This window comes from Phycodurus eques, chromosome 2 (genome assembly GCF_024500275.1).
Source record: "Phycodurus eques isolate BA_2022a chromosome 2, UOR_Pequ_1.1, whole genome shotgun sequence".
NCBI lineage: Eukaryota > Metazoa > Chordata > Actinopteri > Syngnathiformes > Syngnathidae > Phycodurus > Phycodurus eques.
Genome location: NC_084526.1, coordinates 42,202,323 through 42,219,270, shown reverse-complemented (window position 1 = coordinate 42,219,270; position 16,948 = coordinate 42,202,323). Strand labels below are relative to the sequence as shown.

The 16,948-nt window shown below is 41.7% G+C and overlaps 1 protein-coding gene across 1 annotated transcript; it reads right to left on the bottom strand.

Moving 5' to 3' along the window:
- Positions 1-453: 453 nt before the first annotated feature.
- Positions 454-16,812, bottom strand: usp8 (ubiquitin specific peptidase 8). The gene is made up of 19 exons (XM_061670843.1): positions 16,694-16,812; positions 14,744-14,912; positions 14,518-14,662; positions 14,339-14,424; positions 14,123-14,261; positions 13,092-13,134; positions 12,756-12,924; positions 12,101-12,263; positions 11,878-12,019; positions 11,042-11,313; positions 10,451-10,915; positions 9,989-10,063; positions 9,573-9,862; positions 7,014-7,235; positions 6,590-6,800; positions 5,335-5,571; positions 3,798-3,940; positions 3,580-3,712; positions 454-2,315 (listed from the first exon to the last, which is right to left on the bottom strand). Exons 2-19 carry the CDS (start codon positions 14,845-14,847, stop codon positions 2,157-2,159), a joined length of 3,198 nt encoding a protein of 1,065 aa, XP_061526827.1. The 5' UTR covers positions 14,848-14,912; positions 16,694-16,812; the 3' UTR covers positions 454-2,156.
- Positions 16,813-16,948: the final 136 nt, after the last annotated feature.

Genomic DNA, 16,948 nt, shown 5'->3' with positions numbered 1-16,948 from the left:
CTGGAGTTTTGTTTCAATCTACCTGCATCCATCAAGCAACATCTCTGTTACAGCCACACACACACGTGCATACAAATTCAAAGCGCTTCTAATAGTCATGAGTTGTTGGAGGTTACTATATTTATACTGAATACTGAACCATGTTAAAGCATTGAGAAATAAAGTCCAACATTTCAAAGAAAATTAAGACTTTCGAATGTCACGCCAGGCCAGACAACTGTCGGCGTGTAGCGAGCGAATCCCTGCACATCGCCGCTCTCTGGTCCATTGGATTGCATTTTGTGCTCTTGCCACCAAGTTGGGACAGTTTGTGTTGACAGAAGAAATCATATAAATTCTAATCTCAGGAGACAAATCAGGTCAGTACTGAAGACAGAATTAAATCATAATGAAAACAAAAAAAATGTTACAATCTACAAATGTTACCTTTTAAAAATAACCCAGGGACAAAAATACCAATAATGTTCCTTTTAAATTGATGTTATAATGCAGACAGTAATATTCCATGGCAAATCGATTTAATACTAATGTTACAGGGGTCAGACAAGGCCGGATCAGTCAGAAGATATCTCTGAATCCGTGTCAATGTAAAGCATTCAGCATTGAGTATTAATGGATAAACTATGTGTTCTGCGTACTTCCGAGTGGATACAGTGTAAGTAAGTGCAACGATGTTTAACATGAACAAGCAACCATCACAGTTCCCATCGACCCTTCACTACTACGCAAGTGTAAATACTCAGTCTTTTCAAATCACATTCAAGAGGACCTATTATGCTAACTGAAAGCTATTGTGGGAGGCCACTTGAGTAGATTTGCACGACTCAGAATTGACAAATGATTCCTATTCATCTTGCATTTCCACTGATTGTACCCCCCATCAAGTTCAACGTCGGGACAGAATGCTAAACGTTCTGAAGTTTGAAATAGTCTACAAGATGTGTCAGAAAAGATATATAGTATTTCAAGTCCAAACTACAAGTTTTCCCCATGGAAGTGAGCTCCATCCTCTCGCCCATGTTGTCAAAATGGACCCTATTGAGCATGGGAAAGAAGGGGGGGGGGGAAATAAAATAAAAATAAAAAATATTTATATATATATATTAAAAAAATATATATATATTTTTTTTTTTTCAACAAAAGTGCTTTTGTTAACCCTAAATAATTTTCAGATGTTCTAGTAGTCGTTTCATGACTTTTTTGTTGTTGCTTTCCGACAGAAGCCTCAAGGTTTAATGCTAGCACTGACTGCTATATGGAACTGTTCATAATTCCCTCCAACTGTCTCAGGCCCCAGTTGCAAATGAAGAAAAACAGCCCCCAAAAACAATGCCAACGAAACCACCCTTTCCTGTAGGTATGGTGTTCTTTGTTTTTTTTTTATTTATTTTTTTTATTCAATTTAGTCACAATGGTGGGAACGTTTTGAAATTATTCTTCTCGGTCTTTCATATCACAAAAACCAAGGGGTGTGTAGACTTTAGAGTATAGTTTTGGTTCGAAATACATCTTTTCTGACACACCTCAAACTTTCTTCTTCCGGAAGCCTAAAATATGGTTCTGCAACAACACACATGACGGCATGAAAAAAAAAACCCAGGATAGGTCCCCTTCAACGGTCATGTTCAATTATAATGCAAAGACTGGTGTGAATATCACAGTTGCTTAAAGTCAACAACAACAAAAATTGGTCACGCAACAACTGAACGTGTTGTAAAATATTTACATTTGGAAAGGTGCAATATCCGCTTTGTTAAATACGTACAAGCTATGTAAATGTGACTCCGCTGTTTGCACACTCGAATAGTCCAGCCATTCACGGTAACCGCAACATCGAAGCAGCTGCTTGGCCTACAATGGCGCAGGGTGGCGTCAAACTGGCATCTCTCGTAGTCTCTAGAATAGATGATCAGAAATAAGAGCAGCCGGCATGTTTTCACAGCTATAGGGTCCTCAAGTGGCGGAAGCACTGCACGACGTGCCTATGCTGCACTGTGCACTAGTGACATCCGTAAGCCATGATCAGCTCTAGGACGGACTCGTGCGCTTCATCATCAGGTGCCCAAAACAGCCACTTTCTAGGAGGTGGGGGGAGGTCGAGGGGGTGGGGGGGGGACAACCTTCTCTGGTGTTGTTCTTCAGTTCCAGGGAGTCCGTCACAGGGCGGAGTAAAACAGAATGTAGGCGGCGGATGATTTGACAGAGGACGTGGAGATATCGGAAACCTCGTGATCGTCAAACTTGTACCAACGCTGCTTCAAGGAGTTCTTACAGTAGGCGGTGTAATGGCCACCGTCCAAACCTCCATAGTGGTTCTAGTAAATAAAAAGTTAACACACACACACGGAAATAAACTCAACCCAAGAGTTCCGAACACTACGTGATTAATTATGAATGTGTAGCTCACAGGTGTCAAACTCAAGGCCCGGGGACTATATTTGTCCGAGCCACCACATCCATTGTGTGGCGTACTAAAAGCAAATCATGTGCGTCTACTTCATGTTTCTTTTTCAAATATATACCAAAATTATAAACTGTCCTCCACAACACTTTTTAAAATAAACGGTACAATAATTGAATTGATTCCGAAGTCACTAGTGGTACGTGGGCTCCCTCTGGGGGTACGTGAAAGACTCACTGAAATATATGATTGAATGAATAAACTGTGCATGATGTTACAGTGTGTAAATAACCCAATTGATTTAATATTCAGTTAATATCAGCTTCAGCTAAAAGTAAAAGATAGGATTATTGAAACAGTAATCGAGCCTGTTTTATAACGTCATATGTTTTAAGCATGTGGGGCTTTTATTTTGAACGGTTCGCACTGGAACGCCGCATTTTGGCACAAACGCTAACTTCAGACCGCAACGGTAAAAGTAATTTAACGAGAGCAAGAAAAACAGTGATGAATGTAACTAAATGCTCTGTAAAATGTTTATTCTTTTAGTTACTCTCAGATGAGGCACGAGGTTGGTGTTTTGTGATACTGTGAGACAATGTTTATTTTAATGCAATGTTAGTTAAGATTGTAAGACTACTTTTTCTACTGTCTGTCTAGTATGGTTAAAACTGTATTATATTTCTCCATGGTGGCCAAGATGCACACACCAAAAGGAGCAAAATGTCAAATGGGCATTGAAACAAGAAATTATGATGCAGAAACTGTATAAATTGTAATATTCTTTTTAATCAGTTTATGACACTATGTTTTTCTTTTTATAAAGTATAATAATGTAGAGTGCTATTTTTTTTTTAAATTACATAACATGTTCAAAAAAACTAATTGTTGCTGTTTGGTTGGTGCTGTTCAGTAAATTTGTTAAGTATAGTTCAGTTGTATTTTAAATACAATATATTTGCATTTCATCCTTTAGAGCTGTTTACAAACATTCTGGTAACATTTGATTTATTTATTTTGTTATAGTGGTACTTGGAGAGCTACATTGTTTTTTTTAGGCGGAACTCGGTGTAAAAAGTTTGATAAACGCTCGTCTATGTAATAAAATGATGAGACAATTCTACATTCATATGGTTTGACACCTTGATTTAGCTGATCAGCAACTGAGCTCTACTCACAGACACTCCAAAAAGGTCATATCTGTTCAGGTTCTGCTTAGGTCCGATGACGTACTGGGTCAGGTCCAGAGCGTCTAGAGGGAAATCTACAGAGGTCTGCAGCTTCTGTTTCCATCGGCCCTCATAGGAGAAGCTGCAAGAATGGCAAGGAAAGCAAAGAAAAAGTATATTAAGTCAATATACAGTCATTTGCAGCAGATAGACGTGTGACTACAGACCGCTTCAGGTGCACCAAGAGAATTGGGGGGACCGTCCAGATCTCCAGTTTCTTGGTGGAATCTCTGTGAGCTCTGCAGTGCCTGCAGAAGACCTTGTTGTTCTCCGTCAGCCGCTCTTCCTTCGAGAACAGCCTCAGACAATCCTAGGATATAGAGCACAGTTGACATTTTCCCAGTGCATACTTACTTTCGCGATACACCTTTTCATGTTCGTCAACAATGGGCGCCAGGATACTTCGGCATAACCCCAAAAACGTGTTGCGTTTGGGGTTATGCCGCCAGATTGACCTCTAAAGGTGTAGATTCTTTCTCAATTCCTTAAAAAAGAAAAAGAAAAAAAATCTAGCTGACCCCCTGGGTGAGGAAGATCAATCAATTCAATGACGTAAATAGCTGTACAGATAAGATTGCAAGATTGCCTTCTAGTAAGGTGGTTTAGAAATCTCTGCTTTGAAGCTTTGCAGGGATCTTTTCCCCCCCACACGACTAATGTTACTGCAGTCGCAGGCACCACTACTTGTAGAATTAAGTTGGCACAATGGTGCCAAGGCAGGAGGAAAGCGCCCATAAAAGACAGAGAATGTCCAAAAGTTTTGGATTATTTCAGTTGATCATTCACATCAAGTGCAATGCGTACCACAACAGCACGTCTATGATTGCCAACACAAGGTTAACGTATCGATGTTCGGCTCATTTAATACAGCCAACCATTGCTAGTTTGCACGTATTGTAATGCCTCCGCAAATGGTCAAGGATGGGCACCCTTATAATCACCTTACTGAACAAATGTTGAGGAAACAAACACATAATAAGCACGTCCAAGGGCCGCAACTAACGCAGAGTCACTTTATACGCCAATGCCCACGTCACTCACCGGGCTAAGCCTCACCTTTGAAAGTCATCAACACTCAAGGAGAGATGCTGCAGTAGAATGTGAGGATGGCGACCTCAAGTAAACATAAATAATACCCCAACCTCAAATGCACGTTGTAGTGTAGAAATGAGCATAATACATTTTTAGCCAATTACTCGATTCATCTACGCGATCATTGGTAGAAAACTCATTTCTAAGAAATATTCGATAGCTGTTTGGTGGTCTTTGAGTAATTTAGCAAAAAATAACGGCCAACCTGCTAGCTAGTGTTAGATCTATAACATGATAATCTATTTTAGCGTCAACCGATGTCTGAATTTCCACACCACTGCAATTTTTGAATCAACTTACCTGTTAAAATATATATCATATATAATATTACGGCCAGGATTGTCCCTTCCAAACCTTCACCTCACGTAACATCTTTCTGATCGACACGTCGCACATTTAAGCTACGGGGGGAGAGAAGAAGGCTAAAATGAACATTCAAGCCCTTTACTGTATTTTCTCAACCCCTCTACTTTAGGTGAAGGGTTTCTTTACTAGTGGGGCCGTCAGGGCTATTGCCACCCGCGAACACCTGTGACATCATGGTGAAAAGGTCTATAGGAGAGGGTAGCCATGTTAAATGCAACTTTCAAACAAGTGTAAAGTGTGACTGACCTGTAGCGAGCACTTGCTGGTGGAGGCCAGAGGCAGCGACAGGTACATGAAGGTCTCAAAGGTTCTAGACTTACGGTGGCAGGTCTGACACTGCACGGTGGACTTGAACTGGCCCTGGAAGAGTGACACGATGATGGACTTGTTGAGATGCATGTGTTTGTCCCAGGCCTGGTCTGCCGCCATCTGATCATCCATGTGGTCGTTTTCCTCCTCTTTGTAGCGCTTCCTGTTGTCTGCCTGACAACACGGATGGAACCACAGCCGGCATGAGCAAACACAGCGACAAACATTAGGCAGGGCCCCACATAATGCAAATGGTCTGGCGCTGGCAGATTTCAACTGCTCCAATGACAATTTAAATATCCAAACAAACTGCTGAATTGAATGAACAATTTGGAGCTGACTCAACTGATTCGACATGACAAAAACTGACTAGACTTGAAAGGCACCGGACTGTTATGTTTTTTTTGGTAAACATTCGTAAACGTTTTTGGGTGTTTCTGTAGGAAACCGTCCCAAAATATCTGACCCGTATTCTCGCACTTTTTAGCACCCTTATTGGGTTGGGTCCATTGTCCGGTAGGAGAAATCACTAAGCGTTATCACTTTGTCCTAGAATGGGAAGAATTACCGGAATGGCAAAAAAAAAAAAAAAAAAAAAAAAGTACCATTGATGACAAAAAAGAGAGCGTTCAGAATCTTTGTTTCACTATGTAGTCGTGCGATTTACGTGTGACGCAACTAATAGCCGTCCTGCCTACCTACCCCAACCTGGCCAATCAGAACCATACTCTGGCGAGCCAAACATAGCTGAACCACTTTGTGGAAATGTTGCTTTAGTAAGTTACACACGGTGGACTGGGAGTGGGGCCACCAGAATAAAAACGCCAATTGTTGAAATTTCTGCTGATTTATTAAAAAAGAAAAACTGAAATATCACACAGCCATAAGTATTCAGACCCTTTGCTGTGACACTCATATTGAACTCGGGTGCTGCACATTTCTTCTGATCATCCTTAAGATGGTTCTACACCTTCATTGGAGTGCAGCTGTGTTTGATTACAGAGAGACGCAGACAGCGCGAGCACGCAAACACACAAACAATTTACTTACTCTCTAATTTGAATTTTGTTTTTTGTTTTGTTTTTTTAAAAAGGAAAAAGTACACGTAATGTTTTCAAAACGTCAGTGAGCATGACAATATTTTTGCGGAAAACTCGAGTCTCTGTGCATGCTCAGCATGTGTGTACATTACCTTATTGAGGTCCTCGTGGAGGCCATCCATGAGAAAGAGCAGCAACTCCTGGGAGTCTTGCTGGTCATAGCCAGCAAACTGATCATTGATCTTTCCTATGGTGATCTTAAAGTCTCGTGGACTGATGCACCTGTACAGACCGGCCCAGAGCGCCTTCATGATCACGCCGAATTCCTCCGCAACTTCCCCTTTATGGCCAAGAATGTTGAACCTGCCCAAGGACCAGAAAAGAGGTGTTCCTTGACAACCAAATACAAAAAAAAAATGGAGACATATCTAATCATTAATCAGCATGGACTAGACATCTTAGTTCTTCCTGAATCTGAATTCTGTGAATGACAGTTCAAAAGGTTGGAGAAGTGCGGAATTTAACGAAGTTGCTGCAGGTGTACCGTTTTCCCATATAGTGTACTTAACTACACACCTGTTGATATCATCCAGGTAAGAATTATTGTTGAAGTACTCTGCCATGCGGGGGGTGTTGCACAGACACTGCAAGATGGAGTTCATATAGCAAGTGTTGCCAAGATTACGAAGGCCGGTCAAACTTGCGCCCAGGCCTCCAAACGTTGGATTCAGGCTGCGAATTTTGGCAGCTGAAGGTCGCGCAAGCTCCACTTTAGAATAGACTTTCACACTGGGAGGTCTGATGAAAGGACAGAGGAGGGCAGAAACTGATGACAACAAACACAAAGACTTGTACATTATACAGGGTGTCCCACAAGGCACTATACACCTCTTTTTCCTATTTTGTTTCAGCTGTAATTCAGACAGACGTGGGGCCATCGCCATTTGACAGCTTAGGCTTTGGAGTCTTTCTGAGTTGTTCTGTGCCTGACTATATTCCCGCAGCAATTTTAAAAGCATTATGGCCGTCACACTGCTCCAAAGCGTGGTACAATAAACGCTATCACGACCGGTTTCTCAGAACAAGGCAGCGGAAGGCCTGCTACCACCACCACTGATGAGAGCACCGAATTCCGAGAGCAGGCGTTTGCGCGAAGCCAATGACGGTTATCTTTTTCATCTGCGGTGATAGCGTTAGGCCTTCGGCAGTGTCTTTTGTCAAGACCACATTCTGTTATGAGAAAATTGCCATGGATAGCAGAAATTGTACTACGCTTTGGAGCAGCGTGATGGCCATAAAGCTTCTCTAACTGGAGCTGAATTGCAGCCAGGGACAGACAGACACACATCTGTCCGAATGATACCTGAAACAAAATAGAAAATATTACAATTTTTACAGTGACTTTTGGTACGCCCTGTATTCGAAGAGTATCAAATATTCTCTTCGCGTTATCATTTCCAATGTCATCCCATAATTGACCGTAGGGGAGTGATGGGACGAACAACACTGGTCCCGTCAGCACTGTGCCGAGTGCACAAGAGTGCAACCCCGTATTGGTGCGCGTATCGCTTGAAGAAATAAATCCTGTGACCAATACAGGAAGTGTGTCGTTTGGATGTGCCGCGCCAAATTGTGTTTATAAGGAAACAAACCGTGTCGAGATGTTGCGGATTTGTTTGATGGAGTTTTGCTGTTGCTGTTGTATTTTGGATTTTCGCTTGCCCTCACCTTGTTCCACTGACTTCATGGATCGTTCCAAGAAGTTTTCCCCAGTCTGGAATAATTTTGATCTTTTCACGCCAAATAAGGTAAATCGTTTTCTCCTTTGGGCATTGTTTACTGTTCGAGTGTTTTAATTAAATATGTTTGCACACTCTTCTGGTAAGAGGTTTGAATTGTTTTCAGATAAATTTCCTTTTTATTTTATTGTAGGTGAAGCGTCGGCTCTGCTCCACAGAGCTAGCTTACATCAACAAGAGCACTTCATCAATGCTGAGGCATTATAGAGTTCGGCATGGCAATGAAGATTTGGCAGATACTCGTGTGAGTACCCCAGGTATGTTGAAATTCTCCCCCCAAAAAAATGTTAATATTCAAAAATAGTTTATAACACACAAAAGTCTTTGTGTGACTCTATAATATTGTTTGTAAAAATGATAGTCCTTTAATAAGCTTTCAACAGAATATTTCCTTTTGGCTTGCAGTTCCCTAACAAGCAAGCAGTGGATGAGGCTGAGTTAAGCATGATCGTCAAAGACTGTCAGCCACTCACCATTGGTGAAAATGAGGGATTCAGGGAGCTCCCGAAACTTACCAACTCGCACTTAATTTTTTATGCTCACCATCTTCATCTGTACCCTGCGAAATAGTTTTTTCTAAAGGCAGGGGAACTGGTGTCTAAGAGAAGAAATCGCCTTCAAAACATTTTGTTCCTCAATAGAAAAATGCATAAATAATAATCAATCTTTTATTTCATATGATTGAACACTTAACAAAATTCCATACAGAAGTTTAAACTTTTAACTGCATGTTATTAGACCGATTTGCTATATTTTCCTATAGATTTTACCACCTCATTTTAGAATTTACACAAACAAGGTTTTCCGCAAATTTTAAACTCTTCTCAAAAAACACTCAGCAAACAAAGTGAGGAAATTAAATTATACCATGATGAGATAATGTGAAGTAAAGGACTAGCGATTAAATATTATTTCACAGGCTGATGTTTGGCTTTTCCATCTTATTTTCATTTTGTGTTACCTGCTATGATTTTAGAACTACTGCAGGGGTCACTATTGAGTGACCAACACATTGTCAAGACAGTGCCGACAGTTTGCGTAGTGTGTCGATACACTCCTTGTGGTATCATCGTCCCATCACTACTGTAGGGTGTTGCATTTCTTCAAATGATTCTAAATTCTCAAGAAAATGCTGTCTGTTAGCTGTCGTCAATATAGCATGCAGTGCACAATGACATTCTACAAGTTGTTGTTGCGTAAGCTGGATCAACAGCTTTCAGAGATGATGTCAGACACTCCTTTTTTGTGTTTTTTGCACGTACTCTACCGACCAAACATGCACGCACATTATCCTGATATTGTTGTTCTGGAGTATCACCAAACACATGTGCCTTACTTGGTTGCTCTATTGAAGGTGGGCACGGTAGCAGCAGGTACTGGGGCAGAGCTCTTCTTCTGGACCTCCTCCCTTAGGTCCTGGCTGATGTCTGGTGAAGAGTATGAGCGTTTTAATTTGGACTGTTCCCGCTCCTGCTCTCTCTCTACGTCGGAAGAAGGCACCGCTGGTTGCGGCTGTTTCTGTTCGACTGCGGCTGGTGTCGGAACAGTAACCTCAGGCGGGTACAGGTGGACGCGGTTGGTTGGGGAATGGTAGTAACGGAAGGTTCCGGTAACAGTGTCAAGGAACTAGAAGCGGGGAAACATTACAAGTAGTAAACTATTCGAGACAGGAATCAGGTATTCATAAATTCTATATGGATATTTATTTGATGTTTTTGTCTATTATAGTGACACGTGTCCAAAGTGAGGTACCTTCATCCAACCGACTGGCAGACCCGGCACGCTCCTTCCCATTTCCTCACTTCTCGCTCTTGTCAATGGCTCCCGCTGTCAAATAAAAACAGAACTTTAAATTAGAAGGCGTAATTCTAAGTGGAACACGGTTGCTCTTTGGATTCCCACTCTTAATGAGCCAATGAACTCTTAGGAACACCAGTAACCAGTATTTCCATCAACTTTATTTTTTAATTCCCGAGAATTGATGCTTGTGACAAAACTCCCGTTTGTCTCTTGCGGAGGATTTCTAAAAGTGCAAACATAATGAGGTGTTTTGCATGATCATTAGCTCAACCTCTGGTTGGGCTTCCCCATTTACTGTATTTGCCCCAGAATCTCAATTCTTCTGAGCTTTCAAATTCGGGGCAACAGCTTCACTTCCTATAGGTCTAACGGCCCGGAGTCCCAATACTTGTGGTCATACAGTGCGCGACCTACCTTTACCTCACTGATGATAAGACTGGGAGCAGCTGAGTCGAGAGACATACTCTTTGAGGGGGCGTCGGCATTCTGCTCTCTTCCCCGATTGTCTTTGTCCTTCCACCCATGGTTCTCTTTGTCTTCCTCTTCCTTTGCCTTCTGTCTCTCCAGTCTCTTTTTGTCTTGATGTCCTTTGTCCTCCTCTTCCTTCTTTTTCTTATCGCTCTGTTCCCTTTTGAGCTTCTCTTTCAGCTCCTTCGCCTCCCTCTCCTCTTCCAGCTGATGCTCTTGAATGCCTTTCTGCTGTTCTTGACTGGCTTTCTCCTGACTTTGCTCTTCTTCAGACGGAGAAACGGCGTAGGCTGGTTTGGCTGAGCGGTCGGGCACATTTGGAGTGTTCTTGCTGAATTCTTTGTCTGGTCCATTCAGGATCGCATTAGGTTCATCTGAGAAGCTGATCGGTGGTTTTTTGGTACGGTCAAACTGGGACAGGACAAAGAGTAAAAAGATAAAGTGAGTGTCGGAGGCAAGGCAACAAAGTCCAGTTGCTGTTTCCAGACACTTGGAAGATGCTCACTTCAAGACGATCAGTCTACAGTTGAGTCATACCTGTGGGGGGGGCTTGGACGTCAAAGAAGGTTGGCTGGAAGTATCCGTCACTGGTCCTTTCTTACTCATTTCCAGCTTAGAGAAAAGAGCGTCAACAGTGTTTGCCAATCTCTCTGCGCTCACAGGTGGTGTGGGCGTGCGGGCTTCAGTTGGCGCAACTCCATTCACGAGTAAGGGAGCGGAAGGTTCTACAGGCTCAGGTCTAATTTCGGGTTCTGGCGCAGGCGGTGTTGGAGGTTTTGGTTCCTCGAGAGATGGGTAACTGAAGTTTACTGTTGAAAAACAGCAAATCAATACTTTTAAGAGGGAATCAAAGTCGAGGTGCAAACATTTAGAAGATACATTTTAAACTACGCTCGCTGGCCACTTCATTAGGCACAAGAGTCCAGGTTGATGAGCTTCACGGACAGTATCAATGATTGTGTACCTGCAAATGCCAAGCAAAACGTTCAGTGACAGAACATTTTTAGCTGAATTTTAAGGCAGCTCTTAAATTGCCACACGTTATGGTCTGTGCGTGTCTTGTCTCCATCTAAATTTCAACGATACAATGCTCAACCAAGGAAAGTACCTCAACAGGTTTGGTTTGCTTTCATTATGAGTATGTTCGATGGCATACTGTACAGCAAAATACTTGCACAATAGTGGCCCAACTTGCTGGTTTCTGACGTTGAGATGAACGCCAAAATTCACAACACGTGCGTTCAACAGTTTAGAGAAGCTCAAATTGAATTCGCCTGTAAAGGTTATCGTGCATTTTAGCTACATCCTGACATTTCACCTGAAACCTCAAGATTTCTTTTTGTGAGTAGTGTAGTTTATGTGCTGATACTCACACAGAGGAAGAGTGTTGACAATATTCTGCCTAGGGGGGCGGACTTTAGCATTGGTTGTGTACATTGGGTAAAATAACAGCCAGTTCTCATAGCCCCCCTCCAGCACTAGCGGCTCACTGCGCAAGATGGTCATACTGTCCCACTGTGGAGTGTCCAAATTATTCAGGAATAAATGAGTATACAGAAATTCTTCCACATTCTAAGTCCAGAATGTTATCATTACCTTGTATAGAGCATCTTTGAGACTCTGCAATGGCGCGACCATCGTTAGATCCGTAACAGAACTAAACCAGTCCAAAAGGACTAAGTAATCCACGGATCCTCGCCTTTCCCACTGCTCTTTGGACACTTCTGGGAGATTTTCTTCAATTTGATTCACGGTGATTCTGAAAAATGACAGCAGTCCAGGTTTGATGATTCAAATCAAGACATTAAAATGGGCAGAAGAAAATGCAAGGTAGCTTTTAAGGCGCAAAACAGACAAATCATGTCACATCATACTGGCCTGGCTACATAGCGAACCTCCGCTTTTTTCAAGGGATAGGGACTGACCTCTGCTGCGAATAACAAAAATCTTCGAATAACTGACGTTTGTAATCGAGTATAGATGACAAAAGATGGTGACAAAGCACTAAAAATGGAGCGGTAAAGCACCAACGTCATGCACCTGCCATTTACGCAATCTGGAAGCCATGTTACCTAAACAACTGTATTCAGCAGTTAAATTATTCCGTAAAAACAAACCACCATTCACACGAGGCTCATTAATATAAATTAGCTATAATATGCGGGGGTTCACTATAACTAAAAGATCAATGTAAAGCAGCACAGACTACATGTAAGTCATTTCTTCTCCATATTCTCCTACTGTCGCGTACCCTGCACTGATGGCCTCCTCGGGCACGCTGATGCAGGCCTGAGATGGGACCTGGATGTGAGACTCCTCAAAGTCTCTCTGGCTTCGGGCATCCATGACGATTAGAGTAATCATTTGATCCTTCATCATGTGGAAAAGTTTCTCGGCCGTGATCCCCCCCACCGCCACAGCTGCGAGCAAGTCAGGTCATTCAAGTGACACGTAGCAGAAGAATGTCGACAATCCAGAATTACCACAAGCCTCGGGATAGGCGATGATATTGGAAATTAACAGGTTAATGACTGCGGTATCTGAACTTGAGAAACATTTCATGAAAAACATTTTATCCACCGCTTACTTTTTGAAGATGCGTTCCTCAAGTCATTCAGCTCTCCTTTTACCTGACGTAAGTCAAAAAGAAATAAAATGAATGTGTACAGTGGTCCTTTTCCACTGAGACTACTCAATGCAATACAGACATGCAAACACCAGAGGCATGAAAAAGGTGACCCCAAAAAAAACATTGTAGGGGGGATCTGGGAGGATCCCCCAGGACCCGCAGAGAATCTTTCTGATTTTAACATAAACTAAGCAATCTGGAAGACTCTGAAGAGTACCATCCCTCCATTTTCTGAGCCGCTTATCCTCACAAGGGTCGCGGGAGTGCTGGAGCCAATCCCAGCTATCGTCGGGCAGGAGGCGGGGTACGCCCTGAACTGGTTGCTAGCCAATCGCGGGGCACATACAAACAAACAACCATTCCCACTCACATTCACACCTACGGTACAATTTAGAGTTGTCAATTAACCTGAAAAGTTAAGTGAAAAGTACACAGTGAAGTTATTACACAAGAACTGAGTAAATAGTAAGTAACTTCTGATTATTTTTTAACCACAGCGTGAACATAAAAATTAATACAACATAAAAAGTGAATGTACACATTTTGATGTTGCTGCGTGTGTGTGTATGCACAGTCAAAAAACTACAACAAAACATCTGCGATTTACTGCACGGTGTTTTCTCACGTTATAAGTGAGCAGAAAGCTCCACGCTTGGGCAGACAGTGCTCGACAAATACTACAATACATGAAAGCTGTTGTTTTTGTTCGTCTAAATGTGAACAAGAGTAGCGCGCCGGTGCCTTCACGGTAACGGCGACCTTCCCAAAATGGCGGCCACGTAGACACAACAATCAGCCGGGGCTGGCTTATCTAGTGTTAATAACCATACCTAGCCCAACTGTGTTCAACTTGCTGTCTGAGCCATAACATTCTGTATGACGCAGTGCCGTTTTACACCAATGACAACTACACAAAAACATTGTTATAGACCTCCCAAATCGAAATAAGAATAGAACTGTTCTTGGACATCGATCGATGCAAGCGCTACCTTATTGCTGTCCTTGCTTGCCGATGAGGATTTGGGAGAGCTTCGACTGTCATCTTTTTCCGTTATTTCCTCCCGCTTTTTTCTCTCCTCTTGTCTGTCCTTCTCTTCCAGCTTTTTCCTTACTTCAACTTCCTCATACCTTGTGGAACTTTCACACTTTAATCTACTATCATTGAAACAGAAAAAACACAATTCCATTCCAACAAACTTTCTGACCTGAGTTTGAGGCTTTCAGCGAGCTTCTCAGCTTCTTCGATGGCTTTCTTGAAGTTTTTGGGCCCAAGCATGGTCATGTAATACTCCTGTGGACATTGGAGTAAAGAGGAATCCATTACATATGTATTTTATGATTCCAACTGAAAACATATTAAAAATGTAGCGGATGGTCGCCATACCAACTGCTCCTTGAAGTCTGGTCTCGTCTTAACAATGCTATATACTGCTAGATACTTCATGTAAAGCACATAAGCTCTCTCCTCATCTCTGTCCAGACGACTCTCCTCTGCCGCCTTGAAGATTTTGCAGGCACTCTGAACATAGCTGCATCACAGTAACATCGGAATGAAATATTGTGACTGTGTTTAGCCATATCGGTTGTTAAGCTGAACTAGTAACACGTACTTTCTTGCGCTTAACTTGTCTGGCTTAACTTCAGCTTTTTTATTGAGGTCGCCGAGAGATGTAGACAAATAGAGGTCCTTGGCACCGGTGGACACCGCAGGCATCTTGGCGACTTGTGTTCAATCAGACCTTGCGGTTAATCAGTGCGCTTCACACGCTTCAAACATATCTGAAAACAACAAAACAGCCATTAAAATAGACGCTATGTATACTTGAGTAATACACCTCGAGACCACAAACAGGCCACTGGTGGAAAAGCAGATGGCCAACAAAAAGGACGGTGACATAACGACAACAGTCAACGTGCTGCACGAGTGTTCCATGTCGCCAACTGGTTTTGTTTTTAAAGATTCTAAGTTTATATTTTTATTGTAAAGTCATAGTGTTTGTTATTTATTACCGTGATTAATATTATTAGTGTTTTTTTTTTTCTCTAAAGCACTTTGTTTCAGCCATGGATGTTTTTGTTTTGTTTTGTTAGAATGCTCTATAAAAAAAAGATGAGTTAAGTAGGTTTCAGAGCCTGTACTTTTTTCTTTACTTTTACTGAAGAAGTTGAATCAGTGTTTCGACTTTTACCAAGCATCTATTCGTCTACTTATGCACTACAGAGTCTGACTACCTTCGCCACCACATGTTGAGCAAGGAAAGCTAATAATCCAAAACTACACCAGCATTTTAAATATGAACAGCACCACTCAAGCAATCAATCTTGCGCCGCAAATAACGATTATTTTAATTATTTCGTAGTTTCTGCCATTTCCAATGCTAATTTTATGAATGTTATCAATTACAAATGACTTCATTTGTTAGAAAATGAGTCTCCATTTATTTTAAAGTTCCATTTTGCCCTGAAAACTGTTTATATATTGATTATTGAAAAGTAGTGCAATAAAACACACACATCTCCGCTAACATGATGAATAACTGAGATTAATAATCACGATTCCAATATCATTCAAAATAAATGGGATCATCATTTTGGCCATAATCATGAAACCTTACTACAAACGGCTCTTCACTTTGTCCATTCTCAGCTCATGTTTTTTTTTCTATGCGTGTTTTGCATGCCAAATGTTATACCTTAACTTGGAAATTAATCATATATATACATATAATAGCATTATTATGTGCTGTCTCTTTCTGTGTTTTGCAAGCTTTCCAATGACACAACCCCTTTTTTCAAATGGGATAAAGATGAAGAAAGTTATGGGAATTTGAAACTCCGCTTTGACAAAGAGGTCACACTTAAAATTATTATGAATAAATTGGCACATTTTCACGTGTTTTACAGTTTCATAACTTTCTTAATCGTATTCGCAGGAAATGATACTTATACCACCGGAATGCAAATAACTTCAATCTGAAATTTTACACACACATACCTATAATGTGCAGACATTTCATACACTAGTTGAGAAAGTACTAGTAAAAAAAAAAAAAAAAACGTTACTAGTGAGACACAGTAGTTAAACTAGTGAACTTGTTTGTAAGAGCGTACGAGTACATGGACGTTCCGCAGAATATTGACACATTTCAATGTAGAATTTGTTGTGGCACAACTTGACGCAACAAATAGTTTGGGGCTAACCTTACCTCGGTCTCCGTAAGATTATATTTTAGCTGACAACTAAATGTACGTTGAAGTCATTCTTTCACGCGTCATCAACGGATTCAATGCGAGCGGCGTGAAACGACGCGCAAGCCAGTAATTCGCCTTTTAACTCGTTATCCAGCTAGCCTTAGGTATGATGTTGATGTTGTTGTTGTTGTTGAGCCAGCTCAACTGCTGCCAGCTCACGCAGTTCGCCGATAGCAGCTAACGTGAGCTACTTAACACCTGGCACGGACACGAGCCCGGCAACCGGACGGAAGCTTGGGTTAGCTCCAACTTCGAGTTCACATGCAAACATTCGGAACATTTCCTCGTTGCAAATGGAAACACTGTACCTTTTTTTTTTGATGCGTTCTTTCACTCGGGCTACTTTTTTTTTTGTTTTTTTTGACAACTGATTCGCGATTCCTTGTTCGTCTTCTTCGTCGGTGACGACTGGTGGGCGGAGCCACCTTTTCCGAGCTGCACTGCTACCTTCTGGACATACTGCTCAGTACAACTACAGACAACCCCCGTAAATGTGAAATTCTGCGATATACCTGAATGTAAATCATTGCACTACTACTATACAACTTGATGTAAATAAGAGT

Excerpts from the sequence above, each read along its gene's own strand:
- usp8 (XM_061670843.1), bottom strand. The coding sequence starts at position 14,847 with ATGCCTGCGGTGTCCACCGGTGCCAAGGACCTCTATTTGTCTACATCT. Across the intron at positions 14,425-14,517 it reads CAGACTTCAAGGAGCAGTTG|GAGTATTACATGACCATGCT; the intron begins GTATGGCGACCA and ends CAATGTCCACAG. Across the intron at positions 7,236-9,572 it reads ACCTTCAATAGAGCAACCAA|ACCTCCCAGTGTGAAAGTCT; the intron begins GTAAGGCACATG and ends TCCTTTCATCAG.